The 21134-nt window shown below is 36.9% G+C and overlaps 1 protein-coding gene across 3 annotated transcripts; it reads right to left on the bottom strand.

Moving 5' to 3' along the window:
- Window positions 1-11512: 11512 nt before the first annotated feature.
- LOC144977023 (uncharacterized) lies at window positions 11513-21001 on the bottom strand. 3 transcript variants are annotated; one of them, XM_078921719.1, is made up of 2 exons: window positions 20873-21001; window positions 11513-14568 (listed from the first exon to the last, which is right to left on the bottom strand). In XM_078921719.1, the coding sequence occupies exon 2, from the start codon at window positions 14440-14442 to the stop codon at window positions 13705-13707; it is 738 nt and encodes a 245-aa protein (XP_078777845.1). In that variant the 5' UTR covers window positions 14443-14568; window positions 20873-21001; the 3' UTR covers window positions 11513-13704. The 3 variants fall into 3 exon arrangements, with proteins under 3 accessions (XP_078777845.1, XP_078777846.1, XP_078777847.1); XM_078921720.1 differs by having other exon boundaries at window positions 20644-20881; XM_078921721.1 differs by lacking the exon at window positions 20873-21001 and adding an exon at window positions 20337-20607.
- Between the last annotated feature and the right edge of the window lie 133 nt (window positions 21002-21134).

Raw genomic sequence — 21134 nt, 5'->3', positions numbered from 1 at the left:
AAAGGGCTACCGGCCGACCTCATTCTTCAGATGGGGGAGGAAGTGACCTGCGACGCGATCATTCAAAGTCTTGATCGACTTTATGGTAATATTTTGCCTTCTTCCGATCTCTTGCAAAAGATTGCCATCGCGTCGCAGGTAGAGAATGAAGCAGTCACAGCGTGGGCTGTTAGGCTTCAGGCCTTGGTGGCACAGGTGTCAGGCAAAGTGCCACCTCTCATTACTGCTGAAGGTGGAGCGGACATGTTGAGCGCTCATACATGATTGCATGGGCATTACGATAATTGCTATTTTATTAATTGCTATTATATTATTATCTTTTATGTATATTTTCCTCTTTATCTGGGATTAGTTGCTTATAGTTTATTAAGAAAATCGGGGACGATTTTTTGTCTTGAGGGGGAAGTATGTAGTATGATGGTTTCATACTTCTTGTATTTTTTTAAATAGCACTTTCTGTTATGGTCTCCTTCTATTCGTCTTGCGGTATGCTGCGCGCCGTCGCACTTAAGTGGGGAGAAAGGATAAAACCAGTGGCGCACCTCGCTTCAACGTCATTCGCCTCCCGACTCACGTCGGGGGCAATCCTAATTGAAATAAAACTATTAGATAGTAAGATTTAATAGTGTGTTATTTCTGTTTCTTTATTTGACAGGTATGTTGAACTTTTATTATTAACATTGTCATAAGCATTATTATTATTATTATTATTTTTATTATTATTATTATTATTATTATTATTATTATTATTATTATTATTATTATTGCTGTTGCATTTATTGTTTTAATTATTGACATCGTGATTTCTTATTTTATTCATATCATTTCCATGGATTGTTAATGCCTTTGTGTAATGACAGTAAATCGAATACGTGCCAGTATAACTTGTATCTGTCATGAGGAAAATACTTAGTCTATTTAATTGATTACATGAGTGCTAGCAATAATCTGTTTATCACGATTACAAACTTACCACGATCTTTATTACTGGTGATTTGTAAATAATATCGGCCTACTCTAATGTTGTTGGTATAGTTATCCTGTCACTGTCACATCCCTTCCATCTATCCATCTATATCTCTCTGTATCTATCTATCTATCTATCTATCTATCTATCTATCTATCTATCTATCTATCCATCCATCCATCTACCGACCGACCTACGGACCTATCTATCTGTATACTTACTAATCTGTCTGCCTATGCACATATGTACCCATCTTTATATATTTACCTTTTCAATTACTTAGTATGAGATTACAGTTGGCTACATATCAATCTACCCAATAATCTATTCAACTATCTATATGCCTGTCACCTGATACACATATAGGCATAAGTACCTATTGTCTGACTAGCTGTATGCTCAGTTATCGGTCTGTCTGTCAAGCTTTCTTGGTCATTAATCGTTATAGCTGTATAATGTCCTGATGATGCCCTGCATCATAGAATTATACCAAACTTCTGAGATTGTTGGTAGTGATTTATATCTTATGCTTTTATGCTTAATGATGTTGGCATATTCGATGCCATTATCTCACTTGGTAAATATTCATGTTTTATTGATACATTCGATTATCATTATATTACTAATTTTGGCCGTATCGCCACTCGACTTACGTTGAGGGCTGAGTGCCAATCTTCATTTTCTATTCCATTATATAACATGCATTGGCCGTATCGCCACTCGACTTACGTTGAGGGCTGAGTGCCAATCTTCATTTTCTATTCCATTATATAACATGCATTGGCCGTATCGCCACTCGACTTACGTTGAGGGCTGAGTGCCAATCTTCATTTTCTATTCCATTATATAACATGCATTGGCCGTATCGCCACTCGACTTACGTTTAGGGCTGAGTGCCAATCTTCATTTTCTATTCCATTATATAACATGCATTGGTCATTCGCCTCCCGACTCACGTCGGGGGCAATCCTAATTGAAATAAAACTATTAGATAGTAAGATTTAATAGTGTGTTATTTCTGTTTCTTTATTTGACAGTGTCGCCCCTTCCTTAGAACCAATCACGACCCTGAGCATTGCGCGAGAGAAAAACTCAGCATATCTCTTGCGCAAAATAAGATCTTGTTTTGTTCTATCACTCCCTCTTCATTCGTCCCAAGCCTCAAGAAGCCTGCCACGCTGCCTGCCAAAATAGCGGCACTGGCAACTACACACATCTCATTCTCAACAACAAAAACTACACCTCATTATCAAGAAATATCTCGCCACCAAACCTCTCAGAACAACTCCATACATCCTCCCTATCAAATCTCTCTCATTTACTCCATCGACTATATTACACCTTCCTCATTAAAAACTACACGTAACTTGAAGAAAACTACAAAGAGGCTTCATTATTGTATGTACCCCCTGCAACCCAAATAACAAGATACCACAATAACAAGATTATTACATGCATTATAAGTTGTTATCAAGCACTGAAATCTAAGTAAGTTTAGAAAAGAAAATATGAATATATGTAAGTGGGAATAAAAACCAGAAATCAGTCAAACTCAGGTAAAGATGGCCAGATGGCTATGATCTCGAAATTCTGTCACAGTCATTGTAATTTGACCTCAGGAAAGCACTTTTATCATCACACTCGATTCAAGTGCGAATAAAGATTGGTCAATAGGCGGAATCGGATAATGTAAAGAGATTTGAGGACAAAAGGTGTTTAAGAAGTGGAAATTGTTGCCCGTATTGTCTTGTTGGGGAAAAAATAAGTATAAAATTTCGCGGCGAATTTACCCAACTGCAGTGACTGTAAAAAAAAATAAAAAAAATAAAAGAGCTCTTGAGGCTAAAATACAATATTAATCTATGTAAACACTTCATAATAATACAGTTAATTGGATAGATAAACGATAATTACCACAGCTGAAGTTTGTTATTCTACAACACTGGTCGATTGTGAATTCATTTGAGTTTGAGTGATGAACCCACCAGTAACCGATCACACTTTAAATTTTGAGCGGGCTACTCTATTATGAGCCCGGCCAGATACTACCCAACTCTAAAATAAACTGCTCATGGATCGTATGACGATAATAGAATTAGAGGGGAGGGGATATGATAATGACGAAAAGGGAGGGCAAATGAATTCACAATCGACCAGTGTTGTAGAATAACAAACTTCAACTTTGGTAAGTATTGTTTATCTATCCATTCTACAACACAAATGGTCGAATTGTGAATTCATATGAGATTTCAAAGTCATATAGTATAGTGGCACGCGATGTAAAACGCTGAAAAGCCAGAAACTATTATCGCTTCAAGACATAACTAAATGAATCGTACAATATAATGAAATACCCGATAAACAATTAGTCCAAACCAAAGAATTCATTATACTAAATGCATATCACTACCCTGCTTGACAATTGGGTAAGGTCTGTTATACGAAGAGAGTAATTGAAAACCCAAGTTATATAGGCTAATTTTCGAGCATCTAACCCATCCCGACATAATACCGTTTTGAGACGATGTATCACATTATAGATAGTATGCGCTTGGCTAAGAAGCTCACAACATTGCCATCCGGAAGTATAAGGACCATCACACAAATTTATGTGTTACCTTGAACGTTTATAGTCTAGTTTATACAGTTTAGTGAGTATTACTCATAAATATGGATGACCAAAAAAAAAAACAAAAAAAAAAATAACAAAAAAAAAAACAAAACAATAACAAAGACCAGAGTGACGTCATCTTCGTCCTATCTGTAAACGTTCAGCGTTACACATCGTTTTGTGTGTTGGTAGACTGATGTTTTGAGTATGTTACCTAAACTCATAACATCTGTATTCTTATTTCCTAGCATCTAATTCGTCCCGACATAATAACGTTTTGAGACGATGTCACATTGTTAGTAGGGGAATGCGTTTGTCACGTATTGTGTCCCTTTTACCTAGAGGGCTTAAAAAATCGTGACAAGTGACTTTTCAGGGTTTTTTTTTATCTCACCAGTGCCTGCTGCTCCCTGATTTGACAGCTTAACCCTCTCCTTACCACCTACAGCAAAATCGTGCTTCGGCCCACTAAAATGATAAAATCAACTTTTAAATATATACCGATATCCGTGTCACGTCATGTGATATTATACTATGCTGGAAACTAAGACTGCTGCAAATCGTGGGTCAATGCGTCTATTGCACTTAAAAAGGATCAATAAGAACCATGTTGGTTGTAGTTGTATGCATTAAAAATGATACACAAAATGTTTGCTAAAAATACCAAACAATTTGAATCGAAACGAGGGAAAATATACTGTAGGTCAGAGTATATTAGCAACACTGATAAATTCATAAGTATAAAAATTAGAGCATCAGCCACACAACCATAAGTCGTTACCCATAGTCTCAAATCAATAAAGAGCTAATACCATCAGAAAATCTTTCACAGATGGCAGAGCTGTTGAAAACCGCCTCCTCCTTTTGATCCACCCCAAAAGTCTGATCTAAGGCCATACCTAGTATGCAAATGTTAAACTACCGAGGGTTAATGGTGCAAGTTACATAAAATGTTGCCAAATCAATCAAGATATACAGAGTGTGAAATAATGCCACTCTGAGTGAATAAACCATGGCTTACCATCCTCTGTGAGCACAGCCCTCTGGCTTTTCTCACAAGGATGATAAAGAGTAACCCGAGATTGACGCGATGGTCTCTGTCCCTACCATAGACAACACAGGGTTAGATTGGACAACAAGGAGGAAAACGTCATCAAAAGTGGCTAGTGAGAGGTCGAGCGCCGCCATTTTTTTTTTTTTTTTTATGCAACAAGGGACGCTGTGCGATTTAATCTCTATTTTAATGACTTTGATTGAGCTCGATTAACCTTGATTTGTGGACGGAAAATAGAAAAAAAGGTCAGGTTTATGATGATAAACTAAATTAGACATATTAAACTCCACTTTTAAGTGTACATTTTAGGCTTGGCTCCATTGATCAGGTTCATATTATTTTTAAAAATGTTTTTTTAAAAATGTCCTACATGTTAAATATTGCTGTTGACCAGGGACCCTTGTAAAGCGCTTGGAGCACAATAGTGGATATTGCGCTATATAGAGCTCAATGAAAAAAAATTGTTTTGTTTAAATTAATTAATAACAATGGAAGCAATAGAAATCAAACATACATCGACAAATAGACAAAAGAGAGAGGGACTTGTTTACTTGGATCTATCTATCTATCAATATGTCTATCTAAGCCTCCCACGCCGATTATTTATGACATGTGTCCAATTAAATTTACCATCCCTGGACCGACAGCGGCTCATACAATTCTTTGATCTTACACCTTCATTAACTCACTCAACCCTAATAACGACCATACCCGTAGTTTACCAGGGTTTCTTTCACTTCATGCCTATTTATTACACTTTTTATGAGACAAATTATACGCGTAGTATCAAAGCTAATGTTTATAGTTTTTGCATGTTAATGGTAGTTGTATAAAACTATCTATGCACATGCTCATTTTTAATACATTTTGTCCAATTTTGAGAAGTAGCAAAAATCTCTAGGATTGAGTGAGTTAATCGACTCTACGCATATTAATGAGTAGGACTCGTCTCTTTGAACATGCTGTTCGGACTTGTTCATTTGACACGTACATGTTTTATGACACAATGGTGTTATTAGGAGGAATGGATTAAGAGGAGAACGTGGGAATTCCTTTCAATTTCAACATCTCTCTCTCTCTCTCTCTCAAGCAGTATTAAGTGTGGTCAACGACAGAGTGAGTGGCAATGATTGCAGGGGTGAGAATGAAATTTTTCATCGTGAAGATCATGACCCATCCATGCGACCATATTCTATAAATTTGAATTTCACTAAAATGTACTGAGATGCGATCCAAAATTTGTCTCGCAGCAATTTCTGACACGACTCGGTGGAATTTCAAAAGTTGAAAGTGTAATTTCAACATTTGGTGGTTGTAGTGGGGATGATGATGTGGTGGTTGTAGTAGTGGTGATAGGGATGATGTGGTGGTAGTGGTAGTGATTGTAGTAGTAGTAGTGGTCGTATGGATGATTGTGTGGTGGTGGTTGTAGTAGCTGTGGTAGGAGTGATGATGTGGTGGTAGTTGTAGTAGTAGTGGTGGTAGGGATGATGTTGTGGTGGTTGTAGTATGTTTTTTGTTTTTAAGGGTTTTACGGCGCTTGCAACACATTTAGGTTATATCAGCGCCAGTAAAAAGGAAGAAAATGGGATAGTTTTTTTGTTTTTAAGGGTTTTACGGCGCTTGCAACACATTAAGGTCATATCAGCGCCAGTAAAAAGGACGAAAATGGGATAGTAAAAAGTTCTAGAATTACAATTAAAGCACAAAAGAAAAGGTAAGACAAAGGGGAATTGGTTCAAATAGGGAACAGGTGTAGATTCCAAGAGCACACTGTCAAAGTACTTAGTTTGAGATCACCTAAAAGACTCATCCAGACACAAGCACAGGTCCCAACTAAGAGGAATACACTCAAATGTTTGCCAATCCTATAATATAATATGTAAACTAAACATAATACAATGCATAACAGAGAGATGATTTACAAGGAAAAAAATATCATCTCCCAAAACTATAACTATAACTCTACATTCGACTATATCCCTCCCAGCTAAGGAACTCCGGCAAGGATCAAGACAAAACCAAGTAATCTCATTCCAAGACAATGACAGGAAACAATTGAAAAACAGGTACAGGGGGATAGAAGACACAGTAAGTACCTCCCTGCCCACTATGGGAGGTCGGAACCCCACCCAGTAAATGGGATAGTAAAAAGTTCTAGAATTACAATTAAAGCACCCAAGAAAAAGTAAGAAAAAGGGGAACTGAGAACAAATAGGGATCAGATGTAGATTCCAAGAGCATACCACCAATGTACTTAGTTTGAAATCACCTACAAGTCTCATCCAGATACAAGCACAAAATCCAACAAAGAGGAACACACTCAAATGCTTACATTATACATTCAAAACAAAAATAATAATACATAACAGAGAGATAATTTACAAGGAAAAAAATATCATCTCCCAAAACAATAACTATGCATTTGACTGTTTCCCTCCCAGCTAGGACTCCGGCCAGCGTTAGGACAAAACCAAGTAATCTCATTCCGAGACAAAGACAGAAAGCATGTTGGAAAACAGATATAAGGGGATAGAAGACACAGTATGTACCTCCCTGTCCGCTATGGGAGGTCAGGATCCCCACCCAGTTGGTTGTAGTAGTAGTGGTGGTAAAGATGATGATGTGGTGGTGGTTGTAGCAGTGGTAGTAGGGTTGATGATGTGGTGGTAGTTGTAGTAGTAGTGGTGGTAGGGATGATGTGGTGTTATTTGTAGTAGTAGTAGTAGTGGTGCTAGTGATGATGGTGTGGTGGTGGTTGTAGCAGGAGTGGTGGTAGGGAAGATGATGTGGTGGTGATTGTAGTAGTAGTGGTCTTAGAGATGATGATGTGATGGTGGTTGCAGTAGTAGTGGTGGTAGGGATGATGCTGTGGTGGTGGTTATAGTAGAAGTGGTCTTAGAGATTATTGTGTTGTGGTGGTTGTAGTAGTTGTGGTAGGAATGATGATGAGGTGGTAGTTGTAGTAGTAGTGGTGGTAGGGATGATGTGGTGTTATTTGTAGTAGTAGTGGTGGTATTTATGATGATATGGTGGTGGTTGTAATAGTAGTGGTGGTAGAGATGTTGATGTAGTGGTTTTGGTGAGTGTTTTTTATTCAGTGATGGAGCAATTTGTCAAAAAGGAGGAAAATGTCTCCGTCTATCGATCAAACACAAGCAAAGTGTAAAAATAAAAGGAACATAGTTTTGTACTGGTATAGTATTATTTAATAGATTACTATAAGCAGTACAAATCCATTCTTATTATTAGACATAAATTTACTTTTTGTAAACATTTAAGGAATTGTCCTTTCCATATGTTAAAGGCCTACAATGCTATTCAAATAAAGGCCAGAAAGTGTTATTTTGTTTTGATTTTTACTTTATAAAGCAGGCTACAATATCTTTGTTACCGAAACATAGTGGTTATTCAGCTTAAATACAAACCAAGAATCTCAAATTTAAAGCCATAGTCCTAAGGTGAAAAGAAAGAAGAGAAAACTAAGCCAATCACCATTGCTTTATTCCATTAATATATTATCTCTGTATAACCAGATGATTTAATGGAGAGAGAGAGAGAGAGAGAGAGAGAGAGAGAGAGAGAGAGAGAGAGAGAGAGAGAGAGAGAGAGAGAGAGATAAGAGAGAGAGAGAGAGAGAGAGAGAGAGAGAGAGAGAGAGAGAGAGAGAGAGAGAGAGAGAGAGAGAGAGTGGGTATTAAAAAGGCAATAGGTACCTACAACGGAGTAAACAAATCCAGACCCATTTGTCCCTCCCTTCCACTTCAACCATCAACCAGCTAATCAAAGAACACCACTGGTCTTCTGTGTCGATTGTGACATCAGGTGCCATTCTGTCTGGCCCGACGTCATAAAAACGGAACCGTCACCAAATTTCACGAGACTGAGCATAGGTGTCAAAATATGACGTGAGCAAAGGTGTCAAAATATGACATAAGAGATAATGGTGATTTTGTGGTTTTTGAGGAAAATGCTTGACACGGGAAATTCAGTGGAAAATTTCTGAGAAATTCTCCAAATCACTATTTATCAAAAAAAAAAAAAAATTAAAATTTAAACAATTGAAAAAGGAGGAATTGTGACGGGGATGGGCGGAGATAAACTACCATTTAGGCGGAAGATTCTCAGCCCTGGATTGGGAACTCACAAAGATAGTGTCTTTTTATAACGCATTTGAACAAATTAACCCCAACCGTCGTCAGTGTGAATAAATATCTGGCGATATGCATTGATGGTATAAGAACAAATAATTCTTCTTTCATGGTGACTTGTACCCATCTTCTTTTCCGGCATTTTAATACCCCCCCCCCCTCCCCCATGACAAATACCCTCTCTCTACACACTCTTCAATCAACCAATTACAATTTGACCATTTTTTCTATGCCCCTCCCAATTAGCTGATAAAATGACAAATCGTATTGTCCAGCAATCGGGAATTGGCGTAATAACAGTAGGTAAAATAAGCTCCTCCTACTTTTGAGTTTTGGTGAATTCTGTGGAGACGATCAACATTTCTATTTGATGTTTTACACAACTATCAACCGACATTCCACATATTAATGAGAAGACACGAGTGAAACTCACCTCTTTGAACTTGCTGATCAGTCTCTCTAACTGATGATGACACATACCTAGTATTAGTAGATAGTATTTATATGTGAAATGGGAAGAACGTGCGAAATTGCGGCATCCATCCCTTTGATCTAACAATGTAGACAAGTCTATGTCATGAATGGTGAGAGGGCAAGAGAAGAATACCCCCCCCCTTCTCTCTCTCTCTCTTTCATCGTTGTATTCGTCGTCATAGTAGTGGTAGTAGTAGAAGTAGTAGTAGTAGTAGTAGTAGTAGTAGTAGTAGTAGTAGTAAGTAGTAGTAGTAGTGGTAGTAGTAATAGTAGTAGTAGTAGTAGTAGTAGTAGTAGTCGTAGTAGCAGTAGTAGAAGTATAATAGATTGAGAGTTGAATGGGTTGATGACCAAGTTGATCGACCATGAAGTTCACACTTTCATCACACCCTCACAGCATTTAGTTTATTTATTTTTATGTAATTTTTGCTAACAACGCGTCTGTTCTGTCCCCGAAATGCCAATGTTTACTGTTTTCTCATATAATTTCACGCTGCCACTTTTCTGGAAATCCCGTATATCGTCAGCCTCTCTCTATTCTCGATTCATCCGATAACTGCTTACATCTTAAATTCGTCAAAGGGAGCAGATCAAAGTAAAAGATCAGGAACTCGAAGATATAGACACTTTCTGCTATATCGGAAGTATAATTGACAAGGATGGTGGCACGGAAGCAGAGGTGAAAGCATGAATAGGAAAGGCACAGGCTCTAGGACTTCATAATATAGATGTCACTGCACAGGCTGCATTCACATCATTGAACAGAGTTTGGAGAACTAAAGATATCTCCCTTCAACTAAAGCTAAGACTTTTCAACTCAAACGTGAAGTCTGTCCAACTGTATAGAGATGTGAAACTTGGAACGCATCACAGGCATGTATAAGGAGGGTACAGATCAATTTCGTAAACAGGTGCATGCGTAAGTTACTCAGAATAAAATGGATGGATAGAATAAAAAAATGAAGAAGAATGGAAAAGAACACAGCAGAAACCAGTGGAAGAGGAAATAGGAAGAAGACGATGGAGCTGGATTGGACACACGCTTAGAAAGAATGACTCCACTTTAACAAAGAAAGTATTGGACTAGAACCCTCAGGTCAGATGATCAAGGGGAAGGCCACGAGGAGCATAGAGAAGAATTAAAGAAGCTGATATACAGAGAAGTGGTAAGACATGGAATGAGATTAAAAAGTTAGGTCAGGATAGAGAAGGATGGAAACTGTTTGTCTGTGGCCTATACTCTTACCCAGGGTGAAAAAGGCAATGATGATGATGATGATGTCCGGTCTGCGGTAGTCTGTGGTCCCTACAGAAATACCACTTAAATGTCCTGGTCATGGCGGATGCTTTATCCCCTGCCTTTTATTAATACTAATTAATTGACTTCAACAGTCATGACGTAACTTCCCTTGTAACGACGCACAACTGGCTCTAAACTATTGGAACAATGGCGGACACCCTTATGAAATATTTTTCTCCGACGAGCATAAAAGTGTATCCAGAGGAGAAAAACATTATTGTATGATCATGTTTTGACTTTTATTCATTTCTGATCACATGACATATTATGTAAAGTTCTAGCCAGCATGAAGAATAAAAAGTACCCATTTTCTTTGTTTAGAACCACGCCGATCGCCGTTGCTGGGCGACGTGACATCAGACCATTGAATCCAATTATTATATGGTAAAACACACTTACCACCCTAACATTTTTTTTCGGGGTATTTTGATATGAAAATGGTATTTCTCCACTATAAAATAGTGGATTCTTTTTTATATACGGAGTGCTTATTCGTCCTTCAGGACGTATTCTTAAAAAGTGTCTAGCCGACCTTCAGTGCTTATGCTAACGGGTTTCTTACCAATAGTTCAATTTACCCTTAAGGGTCCTTTTCTGGTATTTTTATTTGACCCTCCATTTGACATCACTTTCTTCATTAGAGATTTAGTTTGTAGTGGGGAAGAGGTGGTTATTTCCCCTCCAGTTTGTCAGCCACGATAGGCTGTTGGCATGGCTAACATGTATACTATAAATAAAAAATTACACACCCGAGAACGGTTTCTTCAAACTCATTGAAAAATCCAGAATTTTTTCTTTGTTATTTAAGTCCTTATGGCAAGACACGGTTTCCTCGAACGTTTTTTGCATGTCCGAATAGTGGAAACCGTACTCGAGTGTACATTAAAAATCGTCTGAAAATTTTCTGCACAAGTGTGATCTCTGTAAATGTAATCAGTGAGTTAAACTACAATGATTATAATGATAATTATGTTTTATTCATACATAATAATGCATTTGTCCGTCCTCAGGTACTCAACATTGACGACAATGAGGCTTCAATTAAATTTTGTCGGCAAACTGGTTGCCACTTCACCTGGCCAATATTTGATCACCTGAGTTGGATGCTCCTATACTCCCTCACACCGACCATGGATGGAAGGGAGCGAGTTTCAATTCCTGATGTCGTCTTCAACACATTTTATAAGTATAGCCATTCACAAAAAGATAGTTTCATAACGAAACCAGTCGTAAACATAAATTCTCCAACTCCAATACATTTTCTTTTATTTCAGTTCCAAGCTAACTATTAATGATGAATTATATCAGGTTCCATAATTATTCCACAAAACTGTTAGTATTCTTTTCAGTTCAGTAGTGCTTCTGATTTCTCAATAAGCCATACATTTTATGTCACGTAATGTTTACAACTTTTTAAAAGAAGCTAGACTATGATCAAAGTACTTTGAATTATTCCTCCTGGTCAATATAGTTCTTTATCTCCAAATAAAAAGCGGTTGAAATTAGCATTTTTGTATTGAATTCGCATCTTTTCTTGTGTCATTATTGGTAATGTGTTATGTCCTGTAATGTTTACAACATTTTGAAGAATCTAGGCCATATTCAGTTTAAATTGAAGAAATGATCATCTGTAAAGACCTGTATTTTGTATTAAAATAAAACTGTATTTTCAACTGCTTTGGTTGAAATAATCATTTTTTGAATTCTACAGGAAAACATTTTGGTGCATCAATTGACGTACATTAACTCCTGTGATGTTTACAACGAAGTTTGTCACTAAAAATATTTATAAAATTAGCTGCACATGGCCTGCATTTAGGATTTAACTTTGAATACACAATAAAGTTAAAACACAATTTGTTCTCTTCTATATATTTTGTATTCTGTATGTTTTGTTATGTCTGTGTAATGTTTACAACAAAACACTTGAAAGTTTTTAATGGCAATTTTCTAAAAACGGCAATATCTACTGCTTCTGTGCTTTCTGGACCAAAACTTAAGTATCAGAAGTGTCTTTCAAACTTTCTGACAAAGTTTAAACAGAGACTTGAAATTTCCTATAAAATGTTAAGAAATCTACATGGTTGGGAGGGAATGACTCATATAATATCAAAATACAGGTTTCTGAAATCGTTTGTTCTGTTTTTGTTTTTAAGGGTTTTACGGCGCTTGCAACACATTAAGGTCATATCAGCGCCAGTAAAATGGAAGAAAATGGGATAGTTAAAAAGTTCTAGAATTACAATTAAAGCACCCAAGAGAAAGTAAGACAAAGGGGAATTGGTTAAAATAGGGAACAGATGTATATTCCAAGAGCACACTATCGAAGTAAGATCACCTCTACGTCTCAAACAGACACAAGCACAAGATCTAACAAAGAGGAAAACACTCAAATGCTTACATATCAATATATACATTAAAATAACAAATATAATAATACATAACAGAGAGATGATTTACAAGGAAAAAAATATCATCTCCCAAAACAATAACTATGCATTTGACTGTTTCCCTCTCAGACAGGGTCGGGACAAAACCAAGCAATCTCATACCAAGACAAAGGCAGAAAGCAATTTGGAAAACAGCTATAAGGAGATAGAAGACACGGTAAGTACCTCCCTGCCCACTGTGGAGGTAGGGAACCCCACCCAGTTCTGAAATCATTGCCCATTTATTGATTATATATAATATAGGCATTATATTTAGTTACCTCATGTTTACTCTATACATAGGATGGGGTCTAAATCTAAAACAACCCCTTTGGATCAGAATAGGTAGAGTCTCATATTTTCCCTTTGAAAGGATTCAAACAGGAATATTCTATTTTTTCTCCTCTCTTTATTGACAAGAGGTGGTTTTACACCTCATCGGATAGGAATAGGGTATCAGAGATTTTATACCTATATAACTCAAAATATATTATACTGAGACTATTCTCACATTATATAACAATTGGCGATTAAATAAAATTTCAACTTTCTAGCTCAAAAAAAGAAATTAAGTTATTGGTGAAAAACATAGGTCTGGGATGTAAAACCACCCCATGGAGTGAAATAGTGTTAAAGTTAAAGAGAAGTTTACAACTGTTCTTCATTTTGCAGTGGACTCAGCATAAAAAAAACTCAAATAACTCTTTCAACTGCCAAATCAAGAACTACTCATTTCATATTCCGTATAGAGAGAATTCTTTCCCTTATTTGATCTTCGACTTTTCCTCCTGATTAATTCATCAGAATCTGCATCAATTCCATCATCACAATTTAAAACAGAGGAGCTATTGTCCTTCAATTTAATATCCGGTAAACAATTTTTAACCCTCAGAGGTGAAAATGTGTGTACTAAATATGAATTTCCTTCTTCTGTTTCTGCATTTGTGGATGAAAAGTCTGTAAGAGGATTGAATAAATTTTGTTCTTTTATGGGTGCATCAATCAAACTTTTATCACAGGATTTTACTGAACACTGCTCCTGCATTTTGCCAGTAACATTTTCACTGCAAGAGTCCCTTCCACATTCAACATCAGAAATTGTTGGTTCCTCTGAAATGTTCATTATTTTTCCTTCTTCCTTTCTATCTTTGTCAGAATCGCAATTGTTTTCTTGATCTGGAATTTTTTTCATCTTTGAAGGCTGGTAAAGGGTAGGGGATGGATTCTTCCGTTTTCCTTTCGACATCTGTAACAACTTTTGGCAACCACATAATGACACTTTGCAATTTATTTCAGTATCTTTCAGATCCAAAACAAAATTTGGGTGCAATTTGGAGTGATGAAAACTATTCAAGTGATAATCAATACTATGCTGGCGGGACATTAGAATATCACAATTAACACATTTCCATAAAAATGGACCAACCACAACAATTGCTTCAGTTGTCTCCTGCATAATTTCATATCAATATGCAGAAAGCGTGGTGAGTAATGTGTTATATGTTGTCAAAGTCAAAGAAGCATTGTTCTTGTCTGAAGAGGCAACATTCCAAACTCTTGCATAATAACAATGATATCAAATCTGAAAACAGAAAGAAGAGAAATAATGATTTTTTCATTTGCTTAGTTTGTAAACCAGGTTCTCAATATAAAATAAATTACAAAATTTATTATATGGTACTGGTACAATGAGGGCAACTATGAAAGTTCACTAGCTCTCCATATATCAGCAGAGAGTGATACTATAGAATAAACTGTGATGGGACAAATAAAAGATTCGGGATCTAGATTTTGTAAGTGATAAAAAAAGTGCATAGCAGAGAAAGATTCCTATGAGCAATCTTTTTATCTGACGCTATCATTATCATTACCAAACTGTAGTTCATGTCTAATACATGACATCCATTTTGAAAATGATTTTCTGCTGACAAAAAGGAAACTAAATTTGACTTTGTGTCTTTGGATCGGTCTCCACCAACTTGTGGAGGTCGAAAGGCTGGCTTCAATGGGAAATCGTTACTGCTTTTTATATCCTGCAGGAAACTGTCACTTTGGCTTTTAAAGCTGTTTATGCTTGGCGCTATAACTATTTTTTCAGGCAGGCTATTCCACGTCTCAACAATTTGCTGACTAAAGAAATTTTTTTGGATGTTTAAACAGCAATTTTGTTTGGCAAGTTTATAACAGTAGCCTCTTGTTCTTTTGTCCTTGTTAAATGTGAGGTAATCTTCTATGTTTACTTTGTAGAGACCGTTGGTCAATTTATAAGTTTCAATTAGATCTCCTCTTAGTCTTCTTAACATGAGGCTAGGGAGGTCTAATGCTCTGAGTCTATCTTCGTAGCTGAGGTTTGAAATTTCAGGAACAAGTTTTGTGGCTCAACATTGGACATTTTCAATTAGTAAAGCATCTGATTTATTGATGGGGGACCATACAGTTTCCATATTCCAAGTGTGATTGTATTAGACTTTTAATATGGGTTTGTCTTAGTCAAAAGATCTTCTGACAAGTCCCAGGATTCTATTTGCTTTGTTAACAGTCTTTTCACAGTGCTGGCTAAAATTCAATTTGGGGTCCACATATACACCAAGGTCTTTGTCACATAAAGCTGTCATCTGCATTATTTGCAGCTGCAAATGGCAATCTGTGGCTGCAAATATCAGGGCAATCCGCACATTTTGGCAAATTTCCCAAAATTGGCAAATTTTTGGAAAAATTTTTTTTTTTTTAATGCGAAAACAAAATGCACTTGGGGAACTGGACTTTCTGAACACCGGCTCAGGGGTGAATATGGCTGAAGCTGAGGAGTTCTTCCCTCATTGCTTCACCAGCAGAGAGAAGGAAGAAGCCAGACAACGGTTTTCTGATGCCAGGCAACATATACCAAGCTTCAAAAATACATGTCCGTTGAGGGGTAACCCGGCTTGGAATTTTTTAAGGACATTAGGATTTTCAGTCCAAAGAACATTCCACTTATGCCTCGCAGTGTATCTGCATACACTGCAATTCTTGATTTTTGTCATCTTCCTCAACATGAGTTGACTAGATATATTGAGAAATTGGGGCCCAGTGCTGTGAGAGAGTCCGATACTGGAATCATTGAACTGACTCTTTTCTGAAAGTCTGTGGCAGATCATGTTCCAGCTCTCGCTGCCTTGGCGTCCCGGTATGCCTTATCAACATGCTCATCAGCTGATGCTGAACGAAGTTTTTGTTTATATAATCTTGTTTTGTCTTCTACTGGCATGGTAGTTTTTTGCAATCACTTACGGCCGCATTGCGGCTGCAAAAAATTGCAAAATATCACTGATTTGCGTTGCGGCACAAAATCTGCAATTTTTCTGGTATATTTTTGAAATTTTTAAAGATTTTGAAAAGAAAAAAAAAAAACCCCCAAAAAAACAAAAACAATAATAATAAATTTTTTAAAAGGCAAAAAAAATAATAAAAAAGACGAATTTTTTTTCTTCTTTTAATTTGATAGTTCGTGTGGAACGTGAAAGATAATTAATCAAGAGTAGTTTCTTTTTTCCTATACCATTTTCTTCATTTTTACTGGCGTTGATATAACCTTACAATTGTTGCAAGCGCCATGAAACCCTTAAAGACAAACAAATACCTTTCTCTTTCATGAACTAATTATGGGTTTTTAGGAAAATTAAGCACAATTTTTTGCAAATTTTGCTGTTTTTATCTTACAAAATTTGGGATTTATATTTTTTTGCAAAAAAACCGCCATGTCAGCTTCTAGAAGGCGTAAACTCACAGAAGACAACATCAAAGGACTAGTTTTACTTTACTACAATAAGTTCAGTGATGCCACTTTTTTGAGTAGTAAAGGAAAACTAGGCCTTCGATGAGTCTGAGAAAAAGTGTAAGTTTGAGATAGTCTGTAGGTGTGAAAGTTTAATAAAACTGAAACTGTGAATGAGAGGGAGTAGGCCCTATGTGTGACTGAGTTGAATGTTCGCCAGTGTAAATGTTCTATTCCACATTATGTGTCTGTGTGTATTTCGTGTGTGTGAGTGTGATTGTCTGAAAGTTTGGGCGCATAAATCGCGTTACAGTGTGGAAAATAATAAATGCATCCTACTTTAAGTGTTATGAAATGTCTTTTATATTTATTTTTCCATATAGCGTGTTAATTTTTACCGAAAGGCTTAGTTCTGCTCGGCAAATTTTTTGGCAAATTTTGTCAAATTTTATGCTCCAACTTGGCAAAAAATGCAGATGACAGATAAAGTACTTTCCAATAGACAGGTAGATAACCACGCCTCTCGGACACTCGTCATAATGTAAACAATAGCAGTGATTGGTAGACACAGCAAACTACACATGTTTTACTATCGATGGTTTGTGCGTAAGTAAAATACCCACTGTTCTACCGCTTGATCAATAGAACCAAAACAGAAAATTATGTGTAAACTTAAACTTTCATAATCTGATCAAGAAAATCGTGTGATAATTAGTCACCCATTTGGCGGTATAAAAACAATAACAATGATCAGAGAGGGGTTGCCCCGTTGTGATTCCATTGACGTTGTTACTGTTTATAAACAACCAACTATGTTTGTCCGAGCACGTGTGAAGGTGTGTCACAATTTCCATGTTTTGATTGGTCAAAAATCTACTGGTAAATTTGATTTCAGCTCCCTTAATAGTCCTTCATCCTGTAGACATATTGGCTGTTGTTGTTTCCTAGGTGATTGGGGTCTTAACCATACTTTTACCGATTTTGATTTGCACCAGTTTTCAATATCATTTCTATGATTTACATCGAAAGTAAGAAATGTTAAAGACACTGTTTTAAAATGCAAATATGCAACATGTCAACATGCTTGTTGTACTACTAGACAGATGTCTATTAGTAACTAATGCGCTAAAAATGAACCCTAAGATTAAGAAGTCAAAGAGAGGTGAGCCGGTGTTACCAATACTTAGCTTCTATACCAGGACAAATCATTCGTTTGGACAGAAAAATAAATAAAAAACTTACCGCTTACCGTCAAAAGCAGTTTAGATTTGAAGATACATTTGTTTTCTATCAAAAAACATTCGGTACTAGACAATCCTTGATGAATATCAAAAGTTGTGTTTGAAATTATATCCTAAATATTTTCAAGATTCATTCCTCGCTAAATCGTGTGTGTTTTTTGTCTGTCCAATGGTTGGTGCCAAGTTGGTGCCTGCCGCCTGCCGCGCAAAACAAAGGTTTTTTAAAAAGTTTATTGAGAAAAAGATACGGAAAATAGTGTCCCTAGATAGGTATGCAATTTGGTGCATAAGTGCTAGGTAAAATTAGTTCGTAGAGGATGCGAGACTGTGTGTGTGTGTGTGAGTATGTGTGTGTGTGTCTCTTTCTTTCTTTTTTTTTTGGGAGTGCCTACGTACACGGTAACGGGGCATCTAGCCTCAGGATCTATGTACACGTAAACCGGTTTACCGTTGCAACATTCTGTCAGTGATGGTCCTCGCTGTCGTGACTGCGCGCGCTCGTGTGTGTGTGTGTGTGTGTGTGTGTGTGTGTGTGTGTGTGAGTTGTTTTTTTTCAATCAAAACAGTTTTAACCATTAATGGCAGGGATTCCATCTTACACTCCCCAAACTCCAGATCTTAGTCTTAATGTTATCATTAAAAGACAAGCTTTGCGATTTATAGTTTAATTGAAGCCCGAGTCGAAATATACTCTTACTACTGCTCTCTTGGTGGAAACAATTTATTCTGCATAAGCAATCTGGAGAAAAAAAAATCAGTGTCACTGTAAAGGGTTAAAATTTCACGAAGTACGCACCGTGAACACCGCTGTAACAATCCTTTGATCTATGTCATCAGGCAACCCATTGTCTCTTTCATCTTTTCCCATTCCCCCTTACTATCCCCCCATCCCCCCGCCCACCTCTCTCTCTCTCTCTCTCTTGTCATAGTGTTATCCCTTCCCCTTCCCATCTCAATGTAAAATGAAAACGTTCTGCTGTTTGCAGATACATGTATGATTGTTTTGTTTTCTCTCTCTCTCACTAGGCTAGGATTAAAAACCAAGACATCAGGTAATGGGTGTCTAACGCCAAAGTATAGATTCTCTCTTTGGCCAATTTAGTCACGCATGTGGCAGCCCAGCTATTTATTATGTTCTGCCTATAACACACAATAAGTGGGATTTTGGGGGGTGGGTACGAAAGAAATCAAGGTCATAAGTAACCGTGCACAAGAGCTGTATAGGGAATTGGTTTCTGGGGGTCTTGCAAATACCAAATATTTTATGGAAAGCTCTTTCGAACTCCAAGACGTCTGGTTTGTTTTGCTATCTTGGAACAAACGAAACAGAGATGTCTTGATGTGTGACCTAGTTGTCTGATTTTGTGACCTGGATGTAAGGTTTTGTGACCTAGATGTATCCTTTTGTGTGTGCAAGCCATGCGGGTAAGTACAGCGATAGCTTGCCAGTTGAGGAAAAAAAATGAAGAAGCAGCGTATCCGCATTTGAAAAACAAAACAAAAAACCTGAAAAAAACAAAACAACTTAACCTTTTAAAGGCGAATATCAATCTTACTTGGACCAAAAATAAAATCTTACCGTTTTCATCAAAATACAAAAAACAAATTACAATTTAAAAACTTGAGCTTTTATATAGGGCAATATCCACCCAACGTGCTCAAAGCGCTTTTTATCAATATTCTTACTGCTCTTATGGTGGAAACGTTTTTTTTTTCTGCGTTAAAAAATAATATAAATGACGACTATTATTTGAAAGCAAAAAAAACAATGTCACTGGCAAAGGGTTAATTGCAGTACTCCTGCATCCTGTGAGACTCCTACGGCACTTGCTAATCATAAAAAAAGGAAATAGCAATCAACAATACTAAGTTGAAAAAAAAAGAAGAAAAAAAGGAGGAGGGGGGGGGGGGGGGGGAGAGCAAACCCAGTAACAATGCAACCTTTAGCGGCCAAATTCGATCTTTGACCTAACACCAAATCCTCTTTCATCAAAAGACAAGTAACGGCAAAACGATTATAGACAATTGAAGTCCGAGTTGCGATAGTCTGACTGCTCTCTTGGTGGAAAAGCTGTATTCTCCGTTAACAATAATAAAGATAAAAGCAAACTATTATCTGAAAGCAAAAAATTTGCTTCGCTGTTAAGGGGTTAAGAACATCTGCCAGCATCGTTGACATGCTCTACGTCACCAAGCGACACGTCTCCCTTTCGTCTTCATCATGCAACCCCCCCCCCTCTCCACTCTCACGGTGGTGGTGGCGGCGGATAAAAAAGGCCTTTTTTTCTTTTATTCAATCAACTTGACTGCTGGTGGACCCTAGGCCTCTCTACAAGTCCAAGAAATAATACTCACTTTTTCTCTGCTCCAACGAAAATATCTACCCCCTACCGGTCTAATTATTTGTAGCAGACGACAAATTTCTCAAAACGGTCACGTGACACTGTAAAAACAACACAGGAAGTCCATGAAAGCTTAATTACGGCATTTCCTTTGAACCGTGTAAACAACAAAATTTCGTTTTCATTGACTCAAAGGGTCAGATTGGCCGGTATTTTTTAACGAACTAAAGTTCTGAAAAATCAAAATGTTTCTTAGAAAGTTGAAAGATGCTAGTTTTTGAAACAGAGGTAGGTTTTTAAGAAAAATCTTTATATTTTACGTGAATGCATGCTCAAGGCGAGTTGGACGTGCAGCGGAGGTTGGTAGTGGTAGGCCAAAGGCCCACCTCTCTAAGTAAGTGACTGTACCGAGTCAGATGTTCAGTTCACAAACTGTAAATTACACTAGTCACTACTGTGATTTAATGAATGGCAATGGGATAATATAGCGTTTTTAAAAATGTTTATCAATAATTGAATATCAATACGGATATCTCTTATTTGTCTTACATTCAGAATGATTTCCCAGTCTAATTTTCCTGACAAAAGAGAAAGTAGACTAAGTTTGGCCATTGAAGCTATTCCTGACATTTTAATGTCGTCAGAAAGTTTTGGATAACCATTTCAGAGCCATAAATTTTTCGCATTTTTGTATAATCCTTATCTTATTTTAAAGAAAAGTAGAAGAGCAAGAAGCAGAAGACGAATATCGTGTTTTTTAAATTTACTGTCTTTTATTTAAGATGAGAAAGACAACTGTCTTTCTTAGCTG

This window comes from Berghia stephanieae, chromosome 7, assembly GCF_034508935.2.
Source record: "Berghia stephanieae isolate SIO BIC M18660-M18661 chromosome 7, UCSD_Bste_1.3, whole genome shotgun sequence".
In the NCBI taxonomy this organism is placed as follows: domain Eukaryota; kingdom Metazoa; phylum Mollusca; class Gastropoda; order Nudibranchia; family Aeolidiidae; genus Berghia; species Berghia stephanieae.
This window is presented reverse-complemented; position numbering and strand designations above follow the sequence as displayed.

Excerpts from the sequence above, each read along its gene's own strand:
- LOC144977023 (XM_078921719.1), bottom strand. The coding sequence starts at position 14,442 with ATGCAGGAGACAACTGAAGCAATTGTTGTGGTTGGTCCATTTTTATGG.